The sequence below is a fragment of the Marmota marmota genome, unplaced genomic scaffold, assembly GCF_001458135.2.
Source record: "Marmota marmota marmota unplaced genomic scaffold, marMar, whole genome shotgun sequence".
Taxonomy (NCBI): Eukaryota; Metazoa; Chordata; class Mammalia; order Rodentia; family Sciuridae; genus Marmota; species Marmota marmota.
The window spans coordinates 5,300,716-5,322,350 of NW_025999863.1; the positions used below are offsets into that span (position 1 = coordinate 5,300,716).

A 21,635-nucleotide genomic window follows, 5' to 3' on the forward strand; every position below is an offset into this window, starting at 1 on the left:
CCAAATGTCTTCTTTGATATAATGAGAGCAACTAAGAACAGAGCAGGGAGGAAGAGCAGGAGGAAAAGATTAACATTAAACAGAGACATGAGGTGGGATGGAAAGGGAGAGAAAAGGGAAATTGCATGGAAATGGAGGGAGACCCTCATTGTTATACAAAATTACATATAAAAGGTTGTGAGGGGAATGGGAAAATAAACAAGGAGAGAAATGAATTACAGTAGATGGGGTAGAGAGAGAAGATAGGAGGGGAGGGGAGGGGGGAGAGTAGAGGATAGGAAAGGTAGCAGAATACAACAGTTACTAATATGGCATTATGTAAAAATGTGGACGTGTAACCGATGTGATTCTGCAATCTGTATTTGGGGTAAAAATGGGAGTTCATAACGCACTTGAATCTAATGTATGGAATATGATATGTCAAGAGCTTTGTAAGGTTTTGAACAACCAATAAAAAAAAAAAAAAGAATCAGATGCTTGTAGCTGCGGGGGTTGACTTCTGAGCCCCCTGGTCTATTCCATGAGTCTATGTGTCTGCTTTTATGGCAGTACTGTGCCGTGTTTGTGGAAGGAAGAGGTCAAGGTGAAGCCATGGAACTCCAAAGATTGTGAGCAACCTTCTGAAGCTAGGAGACATGCGTGGGACAGACTCTCCCTCTGAACTCCCAAGAAGGAACCCAGCCTGGCCACACCTTGATTTCAGGCCTTTTGGCTCCAGAACTTTTTTCTGGAGGGAGGCTAAATCCCTGGGATTTTATACTAAGAGGCAGATGCTCATCTGACAGCCCCAGGAAACGGATTCTATAAAAATTCGGTGTTTCAATGTGTCCTGTAAAGCAGAGGCTCCCCTGCTGTGTTGGGAAGGTGCTGTGGGCATTTGGGGGTGCTCTGTCCAGCTGTTTAAGGGGACCCCAGGGCAGTGCATTCACACAAGGTGTCATCAGTGGAGATCCATCAGAATGAGTTCTGGCTACACTCTGCCTGAGGCCTGGGGCAGCCCTGATGACCATCAAGCTGGCCCCTGGAGTCCCTCTCACCTGCATCACTGACCACCAGCTCACCTGAGCAGCCCGTGGCCCCCTTCCTGACGACGTAGCCTGGCTGGCAGTGGCACACAAAGGACCCCTTTGTGTTCTCACAGATCCCGTGGATGCAGATGTAAGGGTTAAAGTCACACTCGTTCACATCTGTAGGGTGAGAGGGCAGGAGGCCTGAGGATTAGGTGCTAGAGGAGGGCAGGACGGAGGCCAGCAGCAGGCTGGGTGTCCTGTGATGAGTGTTTCACAGCATGTGCTTCATGGAACACAGGAGCCAGTGAGCCATGACAGGCCTGCACTGTCCAGGACATTTAGGGAACGAGTTCCACAAGACAGCCAGGCTTGCCTCCAGCAGGACTTCACGTGAGGTCTGCAGCAGGATTACGTGGATAGCAGTCCCTACCTTTACTTGTTCACAAGGCTTTTTTCTGAAATCCTGGTGCATGGGACTCAAGTTCCACTGTCCAAGTAAGTTTTGGTCAGGAGTCACATGGTTACTTCTGGAACTTCCCACTCTCCCCTCAGCTCTGCCCTGGTAGGGCACCCAGTACACATCTCCTCCCCAGTCCCCAGGGACACCTGTGGCTAGGTAAGGACAGGGATTGCAAAACCCCAAACAGGGCTCACAGAACACCGTTCTGACTCTCTCTCATCCTGTTCCCCCTCCCCTTTGCCTGGGATGATCTGAAAGCACCAACCCCCAGAATACAGCATGATTTTCTGGTTGGTGTTGGGTTCACAGTGAATGCTCAATAAATGTGATCCCTAAGGGGCTAGGGTTGCAGCTCAGTGGTAGAGTGCTCGCCTAGTATGCATGAGGCACTGGGTTTGATCCTCAGAACCACACACATGTAAAATAAAGATGTTGTGTCCACCTAAAACACTAAAAACTAAATATATACAAAAGGTGATCCCTAAGAACAGGCTTGGCTGGCTCTGCTTCTACGAGAGAGACTCCAGGGCTTTGGAGGCAGGCCTCAGTGCTGGTGGCCTCCAAGCAGCCCACTGAGCACTGCTACCAAGCCTCACCTCCCTTTCCTGACAGGGATGGGACCTCGCACTTGTGCCTTCGTGCCTCCTGGTAGGGGGAGTAGGGGTTCTGATGTTGCCTCCTCCACCCCACAGTCCTGGCTTCTCACCGACACATGTTGTCATGTCCAGAGTGGCTGTGAAGCCATCATAACACAGGCAGCGATGACCCCCGGGCGTGTTGGTGCACTGGCCCCGGTCACAGATGTCTGGGTTCTCTTCACACTCGTCCACATCTGGAAGAACAGGAGTGGAGGATGGGCTGCAAGTGCACAGCATGCGGGGAGATCCCAGGATCCTTCTCCCAGAGTCAGCAGCCCACAAGGACAGGCAGGGATGCTTTGGCTTTGCCCTGGACTTTGTGTGATGCTGGCCTCTGGACCACTTTGGGGCTTGGCTAATGCCAGCAAGTCCCCATCCCAGGCAGAGAGAGAGGCCAGGCCCACCCACCTGCACAGGTCCTCCCATCAGGCATCAGCAGGTAGCCTTGTCCACAGCCGCACCGGAAGCTGCCTTCAGTATTAACGCAGTGCACGTCACAGCCACCATTCCGCACTTGACACTCATTGATGTCTACAGGAGGCAGGGCAGACAGGGAGCAGCTGGGGCAGTGCACGGGGCTGGGCATGGGCAGGGCTGGGAAGCAGTGGAGTGGGGCAGTGGGAGGGGCCATGTGTGGGTTGGGCCAGGGAAGTGGGAGGGGCCTGGCATGGTTTGGTGGGCGGGGCTGGGAAGTGGGAGGGGTCTGGTGTGGTGGGGCAGTGCATGGGGCCAGGGAAGTGGGCGGGGCAGGTTGAGCGGACTGGGAAGTGGGAGCAGTCTGGTGGGGTGGGGGTGGGACAGTGGGCGGGACCCGGGTGGGTGCGGCTCATTCAGGGGCAAGAGTGGAGTGGGACCCCAGAGGAGGCCAGCAGGAACTGCAGCGGTTGCCATTGGGCTGCAGCGGGGATCTGGGGCAAGCGCAGGCTCACCCACGCAGCCCTGGAGGTCAGGCATGCCCTGGAAGCCAGCGTGGCAAGAGCACTGGAAGGCACCAATGACGTTGACACACTGGCCGTGCGGACACAGGCTGTCACTCAGGGCACACTCGTCGATGTCTGTGGGGTGGGGGGAAGCACAAGGCTGGTGGGGTTCCCTGGTGAAGGAGGGACCTGTACCCTCTGCCCTCTTTGTGGTGAGACACACCTAACCAATCAGCTCACACTCCCCACATCAGCACTCCCTCCACGGGCACCTGCCTACTCACACAAACACACACTCACACCCTGCACACTCGTCCCTGGTGCACACAGCCACAGATACACACTCCGTTACAAACACAAATACACAGACTCAGACTCACAAACACACCTCACACTAACTCATACTTATGCTCACACTTGTACACCTGAATGTACACTCGCACTCAGGTAGATTCACACCGTTGTGCATGCTCACACACATGAACATGCCCTCACTCACAAACCCATCTTCCTTGTGTAAACGTGCATCCATACACACTCACATCTCTTGCACAGCCATACAAGCTCATACACGCACATGCAAACACTTCTGTCCTCTATAGACACATTCACATCCAGATACGCACTCACACGTCTTACATGCTCACACACATGCACACCCCCTCACATCTGCACACATGTGAACACCCTGTATAGGCACACACATACATCCTCACAGGCACCCTCACTCATATAGATGCATTCACAGGTACACGTTCACGTTCACAGACACACATTCCTCCAATCTCATTCCTGTGCACCCATGGAGACACACAAATGTACACTTCCACCATCCGGTGCATGCAATCACACACATACACACACATTTGCACACTCACACATAAGCCCATCCTCAGATACACCAATACAATCACCCGCCATCTCACACGGTAGACACTGAGACACACACTCCCACTAGCACATTCAGGGCACGTGCACATATACACATCATGTGTGCAGGATGCACACTCACCCTCACAGGCAGTGCCCTTGGCCACCAGTTCATGTCCTGTGGGACACCGGCACTCGTAGCTCCCATCCGTGTTGGTGCAGGTGCCTCCCCGGCACATCAGCGGGTCCCTTGCACACTCGTCCACATCTGAATGTATGAAAAGAGCAGGCTGAAGACACCAACTGGAGGAGGCGGTGAAGTGGCTCCTGGAAGCTTCCCCTGCTGCCCCAGGCTCCCTCACCCTGGCTGAAGCCAGGACAGCCCAGAGGCTTAGGGCTTGGATGACCGGGGACAGTGAGGTCTGAGCTGGGAGAAGCAGGGACAAGTCAGATCTGGGGAAGAGGGACTAGAATTCGCAGAACTGGGACAGGAGGCCGACACTTGGAATCACGGACAGAAGCCCTGAGAAGCCCCTCCCCTCCCCTTTGGACCAGGCTCAGCCCTGCCGCCACCTTTGTCTCCTTCTAGCCCTAGGCCCACCTCAGGGCCTTTGCATATGCTGTTCTCACTCCAGGCTGTCCCTCTAGCTTCTCTTCACCCCATTTTCTCCCACTCCTCTCAGCCACTCCCCAGGTCCCATAGGATGGGCACATCTTCCAGGTCCGCATTCCTATTGGAAATTGTGCATTGCTTTGGGGATTCGTTTTAACATCTGTTTCCCCACAAGGCCATGAGCTCCAAGAAAACAGCTCTATGGCTAAGCTCTCTGCAGTGGAATGTTCTCTGAATGAGTAACAGAGGAACCATGGGGCTGAGGCCTCTGAACGGCAGTGTCTCCCAAGCTTGTCTGTGGAGCCCTGTCTTTCTCATGCTGCACCCCTCCTGGGAGACCCCACTGTCCGCATGTCCCCACCCAGGTCTCAGTCCCCAGGCCTCTCTCCTAAAGACAGACTGTGGCATCCAGATGTGCTCTTCCCTAGCTGGATGGCAGCCCCTTCCCATGCCTGCCCTGCACCGGTGAGGCTCCAGGCCCCGCCTCTGGACCCCACCCCGCCCTCACCCTGCGGCCGCTCACCCATGCAGTTCTTCATCAGCACAGAGCTGCTCTCGTAGCCAGGGAAACACTCACACTCAAAGCTGCCCGGAGTGTTGACACAGGCACCCTGGCCGCAGAGGTCGGGGGAGATGCGGCACTCGTCGATATCTGTGGGGACAGGGGGTGTGGGCCGGGGTCTGTGTGTGTGGCATGGGGGATTGGGGAGGAGGATCCCTAGGGGTCCCTGGACTTGACCCAAGAGGAGATCCAGGGCAGCGTCTCCACCTCTGTGGACACAAGGGGCTGCAGGGGAGCCCTGGACGCTTCACAGAGCAGGCAAAGAGGTGCTTGCTCTGAACACTGAGCAAGGCAGGGGTCTTTTTAGCTTGGAGGCCCTGAGTGGTCACATTTGGAGCCCTTCCACAGGGACAGAGGGTTCCTACAACCCAGCGAGGGTAAAGACCTACCCTAGGTCACATAGCACACAGGTGGGTACAAGAGGCACCTACATGGGTCATGCTTCCACCTCTGACTCAAGGCCGCCATCCCTGCATGGATGAGTCCCCTCTCCAAGAGGCAGAGGGGGCACCTACCTGTGCAGTTCCTCTCCTGGGCATCCAGGGCGAAACCCCCGGTACAGGAGCAGTGGAAGCTGCCCACGGTGTTGCGGCAGGTGCCGTGGGTACAGATGCTGGGGAACACCTTGCACTCGTTCACATCTGGAGTGTGGGGGGGTGTGACACGTGATCAGACCACCCCACATCCTGAAGCTGGGAATCGTCAACCAAGCCCTCCCGGGTTCTGACCCCTGAACTTTCTCACCTCCCTCTCCAGGCACTTCCCACCTCCAGGACTGTCCCCATGCTGTCCCCTCCTCTGGCTTCCCCATCCTGCCAGGGCCTCTCCTGCAGGCTCCCCTCCCCACACACCTTTATAGAAGGGCCTGCCAGACAGGAAGTCCTGGGGGGCGAAGCCCCGTCCTCGGGGGCACAGGCTGGCGAACTCCGGGGAGTCGGGCCCCCCACAGGCCTCGCACTCAGCACCCCAGGCAGCCCCAATGGAGCAGCAGCAAGTGTCCTTCCGGTACTTGCCGGGCAGGGGGACCCCACAGTCGTCCTCATCCCAGCGCAGGAAACACAGCTCCAGCCTCACGTCTGCACAGAGCAGCGATCGCCAGGTCAGACCCCTGCCACACTGCAGGCGGGGGCTCGGGACCCCCTGCCTGAAACTTTCTCCCCAACATGGGGGGAGAAGGAAAAGGCGTAGCTTCCTCACGCTGAAGTTCCATAATAATAATGCTCACTGCCTGGATGCTAATCAAGCACTCAATCCATTTAATCCTCAAAATAATGCTGAGAGGAGGGGCTGGGATTTCAGAGACTTTGAGACTGAGAGCAAAACATTCCAGTGACCTTGAGCCCCGAGACTGAGGGAGGTGTGTGAGCAAGCCCGCTGGCTGAACGCCTCCTGGGGGCTCCTGCTCAGGGCCACCCGTGTACACTTTATTGGAAAAGAGAATAACCAAGCATGTAGATGCGATTTCACGAGGGTTTTGTCATTTGCAATGCTCAGAGAGGAGGCATATAAATTCTCAGGGAGCACTGAGTGGGAGTAGAGGGTCCTGGAGGGCCCGCATCTGTCCTGTTCCTAGAGGCATCTTTAGTCGCTGCAGGTGGAGGGAAGGAGGGGAGGGCAGGGCCCCCTCCGGGGATGTGCCTGGACTCACCCACACAGAGCCTGCCCGAGGCGTCCAGCTTCAGGCCCTGGGGACACTCGCAGCGGAAGGAGCCAGCCATGTTGAGGCAGCGCCCGTTCAGACAGATGCCCGGGAAGGACTCACATTCGTTCACATCTGGGCAGTGGAAGGCAAGACAGAGATGGGAGGGCTGGAGGCCCCCAAGAGTGCTGCTGGTCATTCCCCTGGGAGCTCAGGAAGCCCAAGCTGTCCTTGGGGAGGAAGGAGGGGACCATGGCAAGGATACTGGGGGATCTCGGGAAGACCTGGGTACCAGGGAGGGAAAATCTCGATCTCTATCTCAGGAGGATCCCCAGGAGCACCCAAGTATAACACACACCTGCCTGTATATGTGGATTTGGAGGGGAAGAGAACGGGAGAGAGAGGGTCAGAGTTACCTTCGCAGGTGAGACCCTTCATTCGGGCGAATCCACGTGCACAGGTAGGGTCTGTGTTTCGGTGAATGGGGATGGAGAGAAGAGTCACTCTACGGCCAGCCCCAGGGTACCAGCTCCACCCCATGCTCCCAATGGGCACCAGAGCACGCAGGCGCAGTGCCCCGGGAGGCCCCCAGATAAGCTTTACCTATCTCGCAGCGTTCGCAGGGGCTCCCCCAGGCGACCCCGAGGGTGGCGCAGCACTCAGACCGCAGAGCGGCTCCCTGCAGGTTCACCTCACAATGGCCATCCTGGATCTGCAGCCAGCAAGTGCCTTTTGTGCTGTCTGGGTGGAAGGGGGTGGGGTCACTGTCTCACCTGCAGGGCTTACACCTGCACCTCCACCTGCAGAGGCCCAGGATCTGCAACCCCTCTCACCTACACACACGGTACCAGAGGGCTCCAGCCGACTGCCAGGGGCACATTCGCAGGCGTAGGAGCCCGCCAGGTTTCGGCACACACCGTTCACACAGGGGCTGGACAGGCACTCGTTGATGTCTGCGGGGACAGCCCACCACCACTTGCTGAGCTGTGGGAAGGGGAGGCACACCTGGCCGGGGGCCCCCTCCTCCCCGGGGGGCTGCTACACCCAGATGCAAGCAGAAGCAGGCAGAGAATGTGGGAATAGAGTGTGCACGCAAGCATGTTCAAAGTGTGTGTGTGTGTGTGTGTGTGTGTGTAAGAGACAAGAAAAACCACACTCTTTTTCCTACTCTTACCTCAATGAAGCGCAAAACACTCCAGTGACTAGACATGAATTTTTGTCCCCACACTGACCAATTCTCCCACACCAGCAAGGTGCCCTTTAACTCAACTCAATGATGACATTGTCTACCTGAGTTACAAGCAGATGTCACAGGTGAAGGGTTCAGTCCCATAAGACTGCCCCCACCCAGGTAGGTGGCATTCAAATCCAGGCCTCCAGAGCTTCTGACTGGCTAGCCAGGAACTGCGGGTTCCCAGAGCCTCCTCCATGGTTAGCTGGAGGCTCACAGAACTCGGGGAAGCACTGGACTTCCGTTTCCTAGCACACTCCAGGGGAGCTCACAAACATGGCCAGAGGATGAGGTATCGGGAAGCAGGTGGGGAGCTCCAGACGCCGCTGCCATTTCAGCTATCTGAAAGCTCCCCGGGCCACATAATTCTGGGATTTTGATGGAGGCTTGGTGATGTAGGCATGACTAACTCCATCTCCAGCTCGTCTTCCATTCCCAGAGGTTGGAGGGAGCATGGAAAGCTCCCAGCTTCTAATCATGGCTTGGTCTTTCTGGTGACCAGCTGCTTCATCAGAACCAAACACCTTTCTACCACCCAGGAAATCCCAAGAGATTCAGAACTCCATGTCGGGACTCAGGGTCAAAAACCAACCATTAGGACTCAAGATGCTCCTAGAATCTTTACTGCTCAGATTACAAGAGGGTTTGAAGCACTGTGCCAGGAATATGGCCCAAAATATGTTTATTATAAATCAAACTCAGCCCCCGTGCATGAATGCTGATGTGCAGGGTCTCAGGAGCATGCATGGTGTGGACCGGTGACTCTAAAGGGGGTTGTGGCATGAGAGAGATAAAGTGAGACATAGGAGGAAAACGGAGAACGGACAGAGGTCAGGGTGTGGCAGGGGGTCAGCCCAGGAAGGGAGCAGGTGGCCCGGCCGTGTAGAGCCGGTGTGTGCACACACCACATGCAGCATGTGTATCTGCTTGTGTGTTTGTGTGTCCTGTGTGTGCTGCCAGAAGTGTGCCCGGTACCCTGTACCTTCACAGGTCTCTGTGTCCTGCCGGAAGCTGAAACCCTGGGGGCAGGAGCAGCTATAGCTACCAGGGCTATTCCGGCACCTCCCGTTGTCACACAAGAGACTGTTGAGGGCACACTCGTCCACGTCTGTAGGGTGGGGTTGGAGAGAGGGATCAGGGGTCTGCCGTGGGAGGAGCCCACCCCCTAACCAGTGGTGGGCATGCTCACCGATGCACTCCTTGCCTGTGGCTCCTGCCTCATAACCCAGGTTGCAGATGCAGCGGTAGCTGCCCCTAAGGTTCTCGCACATGCCGTTGGTGCAGACCTCGGGATCAAGGGCACACTCGTTGATGTCTGCAGCAGGAGGAGAGAGACAGCAGCTGCATGGGCTCTCCGGGGGTCTCCCCCAGGTTGGAGTTCCAGCCCAGACCTTGCTTCACTTCTCCCCTTACCAGGGTTGCCCAGCCTTGGCCCTGTTGACCTTGGGGGCAGGATCATTCCTTACTGTGGGTGGGGGGGCATCCTGCACCTTGCAGAATGTTGGGGCAGCATCCCTGGTTTCTACCCATGAGATGCCAGACATTGCCAAATGTCCCCTGTCCCCAGTTTGGAAGGCATGGAGTAGACATTTGTATAGCATCCCTTAATATAATACAGGTGGCCCTCAGTGTCTGTGGGTTCTACATCAGTGGATTCAACCAATCCAGGATGGAAGACGTTCAGAAAATAGCTGCATTCATACTAAACATGTATAGATTTTTATTGTGTGAGTGGTGCTAGGGATGAATCCCAGGGCCTCGCACATGTTAGGCAAGCACTGTACCACTGAACTGCTGCCCCGACCTTTTTATTTTATCTTGAGACAAGGTCTCACTATATTTCCCAGGCTGGCCTCCAACGCGTGATCCCCCTGCCTCAGCCTCCTGAGTGTGCACCGTCATGCACAGATTCTCCCCTCTTGTCATTATTCCTTAAACAATGCAGTGTGACAACCATGTGTACAACATCTACATCGTATTAGGTGTTCTAAGCCATCTAGAGATGATGTAAAGTCTATGAGACTTCTTCAAACCAAGGAATGCCAAGGATCACCATCAAATAAATCACTGAAAGCAAGGGGTGAGGTAAGCCTGGAACAGATGCTCCCTTGTGGCCTCAGGAGGACCCAGCCCTGCCTGTACCTGGACCTTGAACTTCTGGCCCCCAGGATCCCCAAGAGGATGAACTTCCGTGGTTGGAGGAGCCAGTCTGCAGTACGTGGTTACGCACTTGATTATGGCAGCTCTGGCAGACAATACAGTTCCCAGCCACACCCCGCCTCTACCTGGCAGCACCGGTCAACAGCACGTTGGCCCAGGATGGGGGAGCTGCACCCACTTACCTCGACCATCCGTGGTGATGCCAAGTCCGCTGCTGCACAGCACCTGGAACTCGGCTGTGGGGGAAGAGCCAGGGAAAATGGGTCGGGAGGTCAGCCATTGTAGACTTTCAGCCACATTCTTGACCCTGACTCCTCGGTCTTGGGCAAGAGTCTGGGGCTAAGATGTGCCGCCCACATCCCCAAAGGGAGATCAACCCCCTTTCGTCTCTTCCCTTTCCTGGACCAAAGAAACGGCCCAGAACCAAGGAGGTAGGTGGGGACAGGCAACCAGAGGCTTACCAGAGTTCTTGGCAGGACAAGGTTGGCAGGGATCCCCAAACCCGTGGTCTGGGCTGACGCAGCAGCACTCAGATTTGGTGACTGTTCCCGGGAAGGGGCGGGTGCAGGATCCCTTATGCACGGCTCCGAAGCAGGTGCTGCGCACGTGGGTGTCCACACAGACGCGGCCATCCGCGCCCACCGCCAGCCCCCCCAGGCACTGGCAGAGGAAGGAGCCCTGGGTATTGGTGCAGTGGCCGTTCATGCAGATGCCTGGCGTCTGGCACTCGTCCATGTCTGGGATAAGTGGGACCCATTGGGACCTGCCCCCTTCCCCCTCACCTCCCATCATCCGTGCTTCCCTCTCTGCCCCCTCATCCTCCCCCACCCTCCTTTCTCTCTCCCCATTTTTCTTCCCTTCTTTTTCCTTCTCCTTTTTCTCTCCTCACCTCTTTCTCCTAGTCCTTCCTCTCTTCTCCTTGTCCCTCCTCTTCCTTCCCCCTCCCGGCCACCCTCTGCTGGTCGGAGTCCAGCCTCACCCTCGCAGTAGCGGCCACCAGGTGCCAGCAGGAAGCCAGGTTTGCAGAGACAGGTGAAGCTGCCGTTCTCATTGACGCACACGCCGTTGAGGCACATGGTGTGGGTGGCACACTCGTTGTGGTCTGGGGACACCAGGAGAGGCTGGGTCCAGTGAGGGAGGCCACCCTATCCTGTTGACCAGCCCCTCTCTCTCTCCTCCAGGACTCAGGGCCGAGCCTTTGAAGGACCCTCCCTGGGATGTGACAGCCCGTGACTGTCCGTTACTTGTTTCCTTTACTAGACACAAGGATGCTCAGGCCCCGTACGTAAAGGGGTGGCGTTGGCCTGGAGCCTAGGCACAACCTGCCATAGACTTTAATTATCTCTAGACGACTGACAGTAACGAATGTGATATATATACCATAGCAAATTTTATATTATGTTTATTTTGCCACTTAAAAAAAAAGTGCAAAACAAAATTTTCTTTTAAATAGGCGAAATGATGATTGTGTAACCCTGGGAATGTACCCAAAGCCACCAATCATTCAGTTTTAAATGATTACATTTAAATAAAGTACATTGAAAAAAATTTAAGTAAATTATTCACTTTAAAGCGATTCAATTTATGTCACGTGAACTTCACTTCAATTTTTAAAAAAGGTGAAAGTCAGCTAATGAAAAAACAATCTAATCTAAAGCAATGTGGCAAGTGAGGAGATGAGTTGCTTCCCAAAGTGCTGTTTTGTACACTAACGGATAGCACATACAGAAAAAAGAAAAGACGGGAGCAGTTGTGCACATCAGTAATCCCAGCAGCTTGGGAGGCTGAAGCAGGAGGACCACAAGTTTGAGGGCGGCCTCAGCGACTTAGTGAGGACTTAAGAAACTTATTGAGATCCTGTCTCAAAATAATATAAAAATAATATTTTTTATACCCTAGTATAAAAAAATCCCATACAAAAATTGAAAAAAAAATCCCTTACAAAAATTGGTATGTGAATGTTCATAGCAGCATTATCCCTAAGGCTGAAACATAGATATAACCCAAATGTCCATCAATGGATGAATGCAATGTGCTTCCTTCATACGGAGAAATATTATTCAGCCATGAAAAGAAATGAAGTACAGACACATGCTACAGGTGGAGGATGCTCAGCAAAAGAAGCCAGACATAAAAGACCACATAGTATGTGATCCCACTTATAGAAAATGTCCATAATAGGCAAATTCAGAGAGAGAGGAAGTGGATCCGCCTGATGTCGAAGGCTGGAGAGCGGAGAGTGGATTAGGAAGGAAGTAGTAATGGACCGGGGCTTTATTTTTTAAGTAGTAAAGATGTCCTAAACTTACATTGTGGTGATGCTTGTACAACTGTGCATTTACTAACAACCACTGAACTGCAGGTTTTCAATGGTAATTTATGGTATGAAAATTATACAAGAAAGATGCTTTAAAATCCTTCCATAGAAGGGACTTTGGAGGCAGATCTTCTCACAAGGTGACCAAAGAAAGGAGGGGGACCCCACTGAGCACGGATCCAGACCCTACCCAAACCCCTCGGGCAGCGAAGAGCTGGGTGCTCTCCAAGGTCCTGATCCCACCCTCTCTGCAGCCAGTCCTTCTGGGCTGTCCTGGGACAGGGAAGGTCCCCAGTTCAGGCCCAGGATTAGGCATTAGACTGCTTGGTCTCACCCAGAGACCCCTTCTTACAATTCATGGAAATAATTTGGGGCGATGGAGAGAAGCAATGTTTAGGGTGGGCAGGAGTGGGGACATGAAGGGTCTGGGGTGGGCTCTGGGTCAGGAGTGGACTCCAGGTGCTGTGGGGCCTGGAAGTCCCCTGCCACCCAGCCAGCCTCTACTCACCCACGCAGTTCCTGCCGTCAGGGCTGAGCTCAAAGCCCGCGTGGCAGACACACCGGAAGCTACCCTCCGTGTTGACACAGCGGCCAAGATGGCAGAGGCCGCCACTCACAGTGCATTCATCCACATCTGGGAGGAGGCGGCAGGTGGGCGGTCAGGAGGGGCCCCACCCGGCCAGGCTCCCCTCCCCTCCCCCACTCTCAGGTGGATGGGGCGTACCCACGCACGCCTGCTTGGTGAGTGTGGCCTGAAAACCCTCGTGGCACCGGCAGTGGTAGGAGCCGGGGATGTTGACACAGTCACCACGGTGGCAGGGGCTGCTTGAGCATTCGTCCACGTCTGCAGACAGAGGACCCTGAGCTCCAGCCCGGCAGAGCACGCCACCCTGCCCACCCCACCCTGCCCGTCTGCTCTCACCAATACACTCGCCCCGCACATCCTGGGTGTAGCCCAAGTTGCATTCGCAGTGGTAGCTGGCAGGGGTAGGCAGGCAGCGGCCGTTGAGACACAGGTTGGTGAAGTGCCGACAGATGTCAATGGTTTGGTTCAGAGTGGCTGTACCTGCACCGGCAGAGGCCCAGCCAGAGTCTCCAGGCTTCACCTCTTGGCCCTGACCCCATCCCGTGTCCCAGCTCTCACACCTGAGCCCAGAGTCACACCTTAGATTCAGATCCCCACCCTAGGGCTAGACCCCACCCCCTGGGCCAAGACCCCCAACCCAGGCCGAAGGAAAAGGAAAGACTCGCAGGCTGGGTCCAAAGCCTGATCTTGAAGACAAGCGCCCCAGCTGACCCCACTCCCAGACCACTGCCAGTCCAGGCATCCCTCTGTATCTCAGGGTTGGGTCCAGGGACCCCCACATTCACCAAAATCCACAGATGCTCAAGTCTCTTACATAAAATGCCATAGTATTTGCATTAAACCTACACACAGGCTCGCAGACTTTCATTCATCTCTGGGTGACGTGTTATCTTACAACACATGTGCTATGTAAAGAAAAACACCTGTACCTATTCAGTACAGATGTGATTTTCCCCCCAAAATATTTTCTACCCATGGTTGGTTGAATTTGAGGCTGAGAAACCCAGATCCAGAGGTTGACTGTTCTTTCATCCCTGCCACCCAGGCCACTCCAAAGCACTGACCGACTCAGAGAGCAGCCCCCTCTCCTTGTCCAGGGCCTCTCCCCTGGTCTTGGAACCCTCCTGCCAAGTCCCAGGACTTACCACTGTTGGAGGTAACAGGGCCCAGACTGGGGACCCCACGCCCACCGGAGCTGTGAGACCCGTGTCGTGCTGGCCCCGGAACAGGACCCACACCATTGGGTCCGAAGCCCGAGAGGCCTGGGAAGGGTCCCGGGTGAGAAGGCAGCAGCGGGAGCCCCTGAGCACAGAGTCGCTGGAACTCAGCTGCAAGAAACAGGGTTTGAGATCAGGTGCTCAGCCCTGCCCAGGGGCCACCAACTGAATCTCAAGCTCTCACTCACCAGAGCCCCGCGGAGGACACAGCTCAGGGACTGGGCCAGCTGCCCAGCACCGGCCCTTGTCACAGCAGCACTGCTGGTGAGTGTAATGACCGGCAAGGTCTCCAGCACAGAGGCCCCCGATTAGTACGGAGAAACAGGCGCCCATCCGGAGGTCTGCAACGGGGCAGAGGTGGGCCCATCAGCACAGGGCAAGGGCGGGGAGCACCGGTCGCCAGACCTGAGTTCAACCCCAGGTGCGCCCATGCCACCTACGGGTGGAACGGACCTCCTTGACTGTGCCAACACCCACCGCACCTCAGGAGTGCTGCTTGCCTGTGACCGACCCTGGAGCAGCCAGCTGTCATTCTCAGGGAGAGTAAGAGGGACATTTGACCTTATTCAGATGAGGGTTCCAACATCTAAAGCTGGCACAGGTAGTAAGCTCGCTGTCAATACAGGTCCAACCACACCCAGGACGACCTCTTGACCGGGAGGGGCTGCCCAGCGGGACGTCGGGCAGGCACACTGAGACTGCCCTGTGTGTCCTCCCCGGCCGGCCTTGGGTGTTACAGAGAAGCCCAGGAGGCTGCGACTTTGAGAAGGGTCCCAGAGGGGCAAGGTGGTGGGTCGACAGCCACAGCCTCTGGGGAGACCGAGGCACAGGCTTCCTAGGGATGACCAGCATGGACACTCGGACACTCATCCACTTCCCACCAGGCCGCCGGGCCCCCTGGCTCTGTGTGGGGGTCAGATTTCTCAGGCTTTGGCTGAAAGAGCATATTTTTAGTTTAAAACCCTGCAAATCTTGGCTGGTGGCCCATGGTTGAGAAAACCCTCCCACCGGCTGGGCGGGCCGCTGGCAGCTACCCCTGGCCAAGCTGGGAAAAGTGGCGAATGTTTCCACCTCCCCAGTCCCACTCTGTGCACCTGGGGCCCCCCAGGCACATGTGTGGGTGTAGGGGCTCAGCAACAGCTCAGCCTCGAAAAGGGGGCTGGGCCTGCCCAGACAAGGAGAGGTCAAGAGCTCGTTCAAGGTCACCCAGCTGCTAAACCTAAAGAAGGATGGGAAACCAGATTCCCAGCCCCAGGGGATCCAACAGGAGGCTGCCTCTCAAACAGGGAAGAGACAGCGTAAGAATTTTAATGGAGATGGTGCTGCTCCGGCTGTGACCAGTCCCTGCCGAATGGCCCTGCTCAGCTTCCCCAGCTCCCTCCCTGTCTTGATGAGTGTGTGTCAAATGCCCTCTATGAACCAGCAGATCACAACTCCTACCTTACTTAATCCCCACAACTCCATGAGGTCGGGACTACTATCAGTCCATTTTATAGGTGAGGAAACTGAGGCACAGAGAGGTTATACAGTCACCCAGTGTCTCAGAGTCTGGGAGCAGCTCAGCTGGTATTCAGAACCCAAAACGGAATGCAAAGTCCCTGCTCTGAGGCAACCAGACTTGCTCAAATGCAGGCTCTGCCCTGAGGAGCTGGGGGAGGGTCCAGGGGATGTGCCCACAGGCGCCTCTCCATGCCAGCCACAATAACCCCCAGAGGTGGAGGCCTGAAGAGTCGTCCACCGCAGCCTGGCCACACTCCAAACATAACATCCCCACCCTGCCTGGTATAGGCCCAGCCAGAGGGGTCTGGGTGATGCTGGGAAACTGCCAANTGGGGACAGAGCTGCAGGTGGACAGCGGGGCATCAGGATGGGGAGGGAGGGAGGGAGGGCAGGGAACAGACATAAATTTGAAAGTTAGAGGACGGTGGGGGGTTGGGGGGGTGCATAGTGATGAGGCTTAGGGTCAGTGGGGAGTTCAGAGATGGAGGCTAGATGGCAGGGGGCATGGAGATCAAAGCTAGAGGGTCAGCAGGAGGCCTAGAGATGAAGGCTAGAGGGTGGAGGGACACAGAGATGAAAGGCAGAGGGTCAGAGGGGGGCATAGGGATCAACGCCAGAGGGTCAGGGGAGGCCTGTGGGGGAGGGGCAGGGATCCAGAAGGGCAGAGAGTCTGAGGGGCAGAGGGCCATGGGGTTGGGTCAGTGCAGCAGAGTGCTGGAGAGCACAGAGGGCCCACGGCTCCCCAGCTGAGGCTCCCAGAGCCCAGAGGCTCATGGGTAGGGAGCCAGGAAGCTCAGGGGATGGGAACCGGCACAGAGACCCGAGGGCAGGAAGAGCTGAGGACCAGAGCGTGGCAGAGAGATGAGCAAGGGACCTGTCTCCCACCCACCCTCTCCCCTCAGCCCCATCTGGAGGGCCTCACCCAGGCAGCGGGTGCCATCCAGGCTGCCGATAAAACCTCGGGGACAGGAGCACACGTAGCTGCCAACGGTGTTGGTGCAGTCGCCCCTGGAGCAGAGGCCGGGGACGCTGAGACACTCGTCCACATCTGTGCAGACAGACCTGGTCAGCGCGCCTCCCCAGCCAGGCCCTCCACCTTCCCCGGGGGAAGCCCGGGTGCCCGGGCAAGAGCAGGTCCCAGGCCGTGCTCCACCTTCACACTTCGCGCCACTGTCGCTGAGCCGGTGTCCAGCTGGGCAGCGGCACTCGAAGGAGCCCACGGTGTTGATGCAGCTGCCCCCCTGGCACAGGCCTGGCACCGCCCGGCACTCGTCCACATCTGCAAGGAAGAAACCCAGGAAGGGAGCGAGAGGCCATCAGAAGGAGGACCCGAGGTGCCACAGGCTCCAACCGGCCCTGGCTCCCAGGGCTTCTGTTCCCCCTCGAGGACACCCACTCACCCTGGCAAGCCCCGGTGTGGACACTGGGGATGAAGCCGCGGCGGCAGGGGTGCGGCTGTGCGGGGCAGAGCTCACACGGAAGGCCCCAGGCACGGCCCACGGTGGCACAGCAGAGCGCCTTAGTGCACACGAGGCTGGTGGGCTGGCGCTGACACCCTTCAGGGCCCACTTGGCTAAAGCAGGGCCCTGTCCGGTAGTCTGTGGGGCAGACGGATATAAGCAGCTGGCCTCAGACTTACCCAAGTCCCTCCCCATTACCGTCCCAGCCTCTGTACCAACACACTGGGCTTTTTCCTGCCCACCAGCCTCTGCTCCTCCATTCTCTCTCCATTCCCTACTTAATGATCCACTCATCCTTCAAAATCCTTTCTCTTCAGGACTCCTCAGCTAGCCTCCAAGCCAGAGGCCATGATCTCCAAGCCCACAAAGCTCAAGGTCTGTCTGGACCCCGTCCCCCCTTCCAGCAGGGACCATGGAAGCCCGCTGGGGAGGGTCTCAACCCTGAGCATATACCTGGCCCTGCTAAGTCTCCCAAATTTTGGAGGGAGTCACTATCTGCCCCAGTGCTGCATCCCTGAATCCCAGGGCCCACCCTGGGGAGCCACAGCGTTTCCCCAACTGCCAACTGAGGTGACTTCCTGTCTCCACCTTCCAGATGTTTCCAATATAGAGGCTGGCAGTCCACCAAGGAAGCCCCTCCCAGAAGAAGCCAAAGTCACCCTCTACCCCGGCCTCTTATGGAGAAGGGGCTTCAGAGACCCCCTGTGGGCCCGAGTCCCCAAGACCTGCCCCTCCCTGTCCACTGTCCACTGCCGACCCCTGGCCTCTCCTCTCCCCCCCTGGAATCCAGGTCACCCCCAAGCCCCTGCAGCTTCTGATTCATCACTATACTCTCTCCACCCAGCCTCTGTCACGGATGGGAGGGTCCCTGCTCCCTCCCATGACTGCGTCAGTCCCAGGCCCCTGGAGGTCTTCACCTTCCTGGGGTCCCTGGTCACACTGGGTGCCCTGATGCCCTCTGCACGGCCCAGCACCCCCGGGCCTTGCACTCCTGTTCTTTCCCCTTCTCTGTCTCCTCGGGCTCCCTGACCTCTGTCTGCCCTGAAATGCCCAGGCGGCCCCCTCTCTGCTGCCCCCCTCCATCATTTCCCAGGGAACCTCAACTGACCCCTGCAATTCCTCAGAGGGCACAGTGATGGCTCTGTCTCCCCCTGCCCTGGCCCCTGCTGCCCACCCTCTCCCCAGCTGTCAGACCAGACCTGGGGTTCACGGTTCACTCCATCCAACCCCCATCCAGCCTTCCCCAAGACATCGAGACAGTACTGCTTCCACCCTCTTAATTTAGGTGACCCCACGTGGGTTTGTTTCATGAGCCAGGGTTCAGCCAAGGGGGGAATTGTTTATCTCATGAACTCCTACAGATCCTCTGAGGTCCAACTGAGGGGGCCCCTTCCCCTAGGAAGCCCTCCCCGACCCCCTTCCCTGGACCCCATGGTTTCTCTGCCCTTCACAGTCCCCTCATCGTGGCACTGACCCCTCCTCAGAATTTTCTGTAACTGGGCTGTGTCCTCCTGTCCCTCAGACCGACATGTTGCTTAGGCTCCAACACGGGGCCTCGCACACAGCCAGGGAATAACAGATGTTTTGGAAAACGGATGAGCAAATGAAAGAAATGTCCTCAGACTGCCCCTGCAGCAGGACTCAGGCCAGCTGGACCCTCTCAGGGCCAGGCCATATCTCAGCCACTGCCAGGAAACACCCTTTCCTCCCCTGGGGCCCCTTGGTACCTCTCTCACACTGAGGCCCCATGAAGCCGTACACACAGGCGCAGTGGTTGGGACCAATGCAGCGGCCGCCATTATAGCAGCCCCGGGCACAGACAGCTGTGGAAGGAGAGGAGAGAGTGACGAGAGGTCCCCCAGCCCTCAGAGGGAGCTGGGGCCCCAGCAAGACTGTCTGCACCCAGGAATCCCCACCATCTGACCCAGATCGAATGATAAGGCTGTGGCCCTCCAATCCCTGGTCCTCCATGAGGGACGTGTGGGCAGTGGGCAGAAGCTGCAGGACCCACCTTCTGGGAACCAGTCCTGGGGGTACTCACGCTGTCCGCACACAGTGCCCGTGTAGCCTCTTTGGCACAGACAGGACTCTCCCTGGCAGCTGCCCCCGTTCATGCAGTTCACACTGCACCCTGGCCCTAGGGTCCAGGAGGGACAGACGTGAGGTGAAGCTGCCCAAGGAAGATGGCCAGGCCAGGCAGCCCAGCCCAGTCCAGCCTTCGGCAAAGCCAGCCAGGGCTCCTCGTGGCACCCAGAAGCCTGGCCCTTCTCCTCCCACAGAAGCCCGTTTCCCTCTCACCTCGGCTCACCCCGCAGCTGGGGGCCAGCGTCCCATCGGCACAGGTACACAGGTTGGGCTGGGAGCAGAAGCCCTCACCGCAGGCGTGCCTGCAGACGGCTGGAAGGGCAGAGTGAGGCGGTCAAGGCCAGGGTGGATCCTGCGCCAGCCCTGCTCCATGGGTCCCCAGGCCAGCCGGAGCACTGGGCGGATATTGCCTGTCATCCAGCTCAGCATCCACATGGGATGTCCCCCAAGTCTTTGTCTGAGTTGGGCAGGTGGTGTGACCCCAGCTGTAGCTCTGGGGTTCCACTGGAACCATTGGGAGAGATCCCTGGGCCAGAAGTACTGAGCACAGGGCAGAGGGTGGAGGGGCTGGGCCTTGGCGTCTCCTGGGAGGGGACTCAGATTCCAGAGAGAAAGAGAGATCCGGGGGGTGGGGGGTAGCAGAGACAGACGGAGAGACCAAGAAAGGGACCCAGACTTAGGCATAGGGACAGAGAAGAAGAGACAGGGAGGGGAGACTGTGGGGCAAAGGAAATGAGCTCGGGGACCCAGGAGGCAGGCCGGGACCCAGGAGGCAGGCACCATTCCTGCCATTCACCAGAGCCCCCCCAGGGTCACTCGAGAATAGGGCTGGGCTTGCTGGCAGAAGGCAGGTAGGACAGATGCCCCAACACCCCTGTGTCACCCCCATTTCCAGCACTCACGCACGACACACTGGCTCCCACCAGGCAGCGTCCTCCAGCCAGGGCAGCAGTAGGGGTGAAGGCGTGAGCCACACACATTTGGCCTTCAGGGAGAGTACAGCAAGGCTGATAAGTCTTACCCTGTCCCCTGGGCAGTCCTCCAGGACAGCCCTGCCCACACCCAAGGGTCTGTCTGCATCCTAGGTTCCACGTACCCCTGCAAGATGACGGGGCTGCCTCGTCTCCGCACACGCCCAGGACCTGCAGGCTCCATGGCCCCATCCCAGTGGCCATGGCCACCCACCATGCATGACAGGACCACCCAGGCCAGCAGGAGCTGAGCTCGGGGTCCCCAGGCCATGGTGAGAGCTCCAGCATCTCTCCTTGCTAAATGCAGGTTCTCCCCAGTCATGATGTGTCCCTTGGAGGCTGCGGAGAGGAAGTAGAGTCAGCCCCAGGGAACACCCTGGCAGAGGGGCACTGCACAGAACTGGGAATGGTTGGGGAGGTTGCTGGGATGGGGCAGCCCTGGGAGACCATGTGGCTCCTTAGAGAGCCAGGGGATACATCCAGCCCTGACTTGGGAGCAGGCAAACCATCAGGGCAGCCTTCTTGGAAGAGATGTGATGCCTCAGATGGAATTAGCCAGGACAAAGGTCCTGGGGTAGAAGGAGCACAGCAAAGCAGAGGCAGGGTATGTGTGGAGGAGGAAGGCAGGGGAGAGGGGGCCAGGTGGGGCCAGGTGTTGCAGGAGTGGGTACAGCTATGTAATGGAGCTTCTACTTATGTCAGGGGAGACGAAGAGCCTTTGAGAAGCTTTGAGCAGGAGCAACAAGGGGAGACATGGTGTTAGATGGAGCCAGTGAGGGTCCCAGAAGGAGACAGGGAATGGGTGGCAGAGCCCGAGCTGCAGCTGAGCAGAGGGAGGGAAAAAGGACCCGGGTTCTCCCCGCCCCAAAGTGTCTGGCTCTTTGCTTGTTCACGAAGAACATGGGGACATGGACCATGGCCGGTGAAGATGGCCAGTCAAAGGTTTGGAGAGGGAAATACAGTACCGGGAGGTGAGAAGCCAGACCAGGTGGAACTCCGGGCCCCTTCCAAGGTTCTACTTTCCAAATCTGGGAGAGGAATTGGCCTGGGGGGCGGGGAGGGAACGGGCTGGGAGAGCTGGGTGGGTTTGACGGTCCCCCTCTCTGGGCCTTGGGGTCCCGTAAAAATCGGACCAGATGGCGCCAACTCTTGTCAACTTTGGAGGACAGGCCGGACGGGGAGGGGCGCCCTTTCTCACTTCCAAGTTGGCCGGGCCAGTTGTGGCTCCGAGGACGCCTTCTCCAGGCAGCCCCTGGGACTGCGGGCCCTCGCTCCCTCTGGCTGGGGGTCTCCAGCCTGGCCCGACACGACCCCCTACCCTCCCTGCATCCGAGAGCCGCGCCCCGGAGTTGGGCAAATGAATGAGCCTGGACCGCGCACGCGGCGCGGACGCGGA

At 57.3% G+C, this 21,635-nt stretch overlaps 1 protein-coding gene across 1 annotated transcript in view; it reads right to left on the reverse strand.

Annotated features, from left to right (window-relative positions):
• Positions 1-21,548, reverse strand: part of Fbn3 (fibrillin 3) — a 60,651-nt gene extending 39,103 nt beyond the window's left edge. Inside the window, exons 1-31 of the mRNA XM_048813383.1 lie at positions 21,205-21,548; positions 20,365-20,578; positions 20,171-20,253; positions 19,482-19,580; positions 19,225-19,320; positions 18,911-19,006; positions 17,124-17,321; positions 16,877-17,002; positions 16,646-16,771; positions 14,412-14,564; positions 14,152-14,334; positions 13,343-13,486; positions 13,145-13,264; positions 12,929-13,054; positions 11,083-11,205; positions 10,565-10,840; positions 10,286-10,339; positions 9,133-9,258; positions 8,926-9,051; positions 7,546-7,665; positions 7,316-7,453; positions 7,129-7,179; positions 6,722-6,847; positions 5,925-6,149; positions 5,589-5,714; positions 5,035-5,163; positions 4,041-4,166; positions 3,038-3,163; positions 2,517-2,639; positions 2,177-2,302; positions 1,062-1,187 (exon numbers count right to left, since the gene is read on the reverse strand). Of these exons, the coding sequence (XP_048669340.1) occupies positions 1,062-1,187; positions 2,177-2,302; positions 2,517-2,639; positions 3,038-3,163; positions 4,041-4,166; positions 5,035-5,163; positions 5,589-5,714; positions 5,925-6,149; positions 6,722-6,847; positions 7,129-7,179; positions 7,316-7,453; positions 7,546-7,665; positions 8,926-9,051; positions 9,133-9,258; positions 10,286-10,339; positions 10,565-10,840; positions 11,083-11,205; positions 12,929-13,054; positions 13,145-13,264; positions 13,343-13,486; positions 14,152-14,334; positions 14,412-14,564; positions 16,646-16,771; positions 16,877-17,002; positions 17,124-17,321; positions 18,911-19,006; positions 19,225-19,320; positions 19,482-19,580; positions 20,171-20,253; positions 20,365-20,561 (3,994 nt within the window). The 5' untranslated portion in view covers positions 20,562-20,578; positions 21,205-21,548. The remainder of the gene's footprint in view (positions 1-1,061; positions 1,188-2,176; positions 2,303-2,516; positions 2,640-3,037; positions 3,164-4,040; positions 4,167-5,034; positions 5,164-5,588; positions 5,715-5,924; positions 6,150-6,721; positions 6,848-7,128; positions 7,180-7,315; positions 7,454-7,545; positions 7,666-8,925; positions 9,052-9,132; positions 9,259-10,285; positions 10,340-10,564; positions 10,841-11,082; positions 11,206-12,928; positions 13,055-13,144; positions 13,265-13,342; positions 13,487-14,151; positions 14,335-14,411; positions 14,565-16,645; positions 16,772-16,876; positions 17,003-17,123; positions 17,322-18,910; positions 19,007-19,224; positions 19,321-19,481; positions 19,581-20,170; positions 20,254-20,364; positions 20,579-21,204) is intronic.
• Positions 21,549-21,635: the final 87 nt, after the last annotated feature.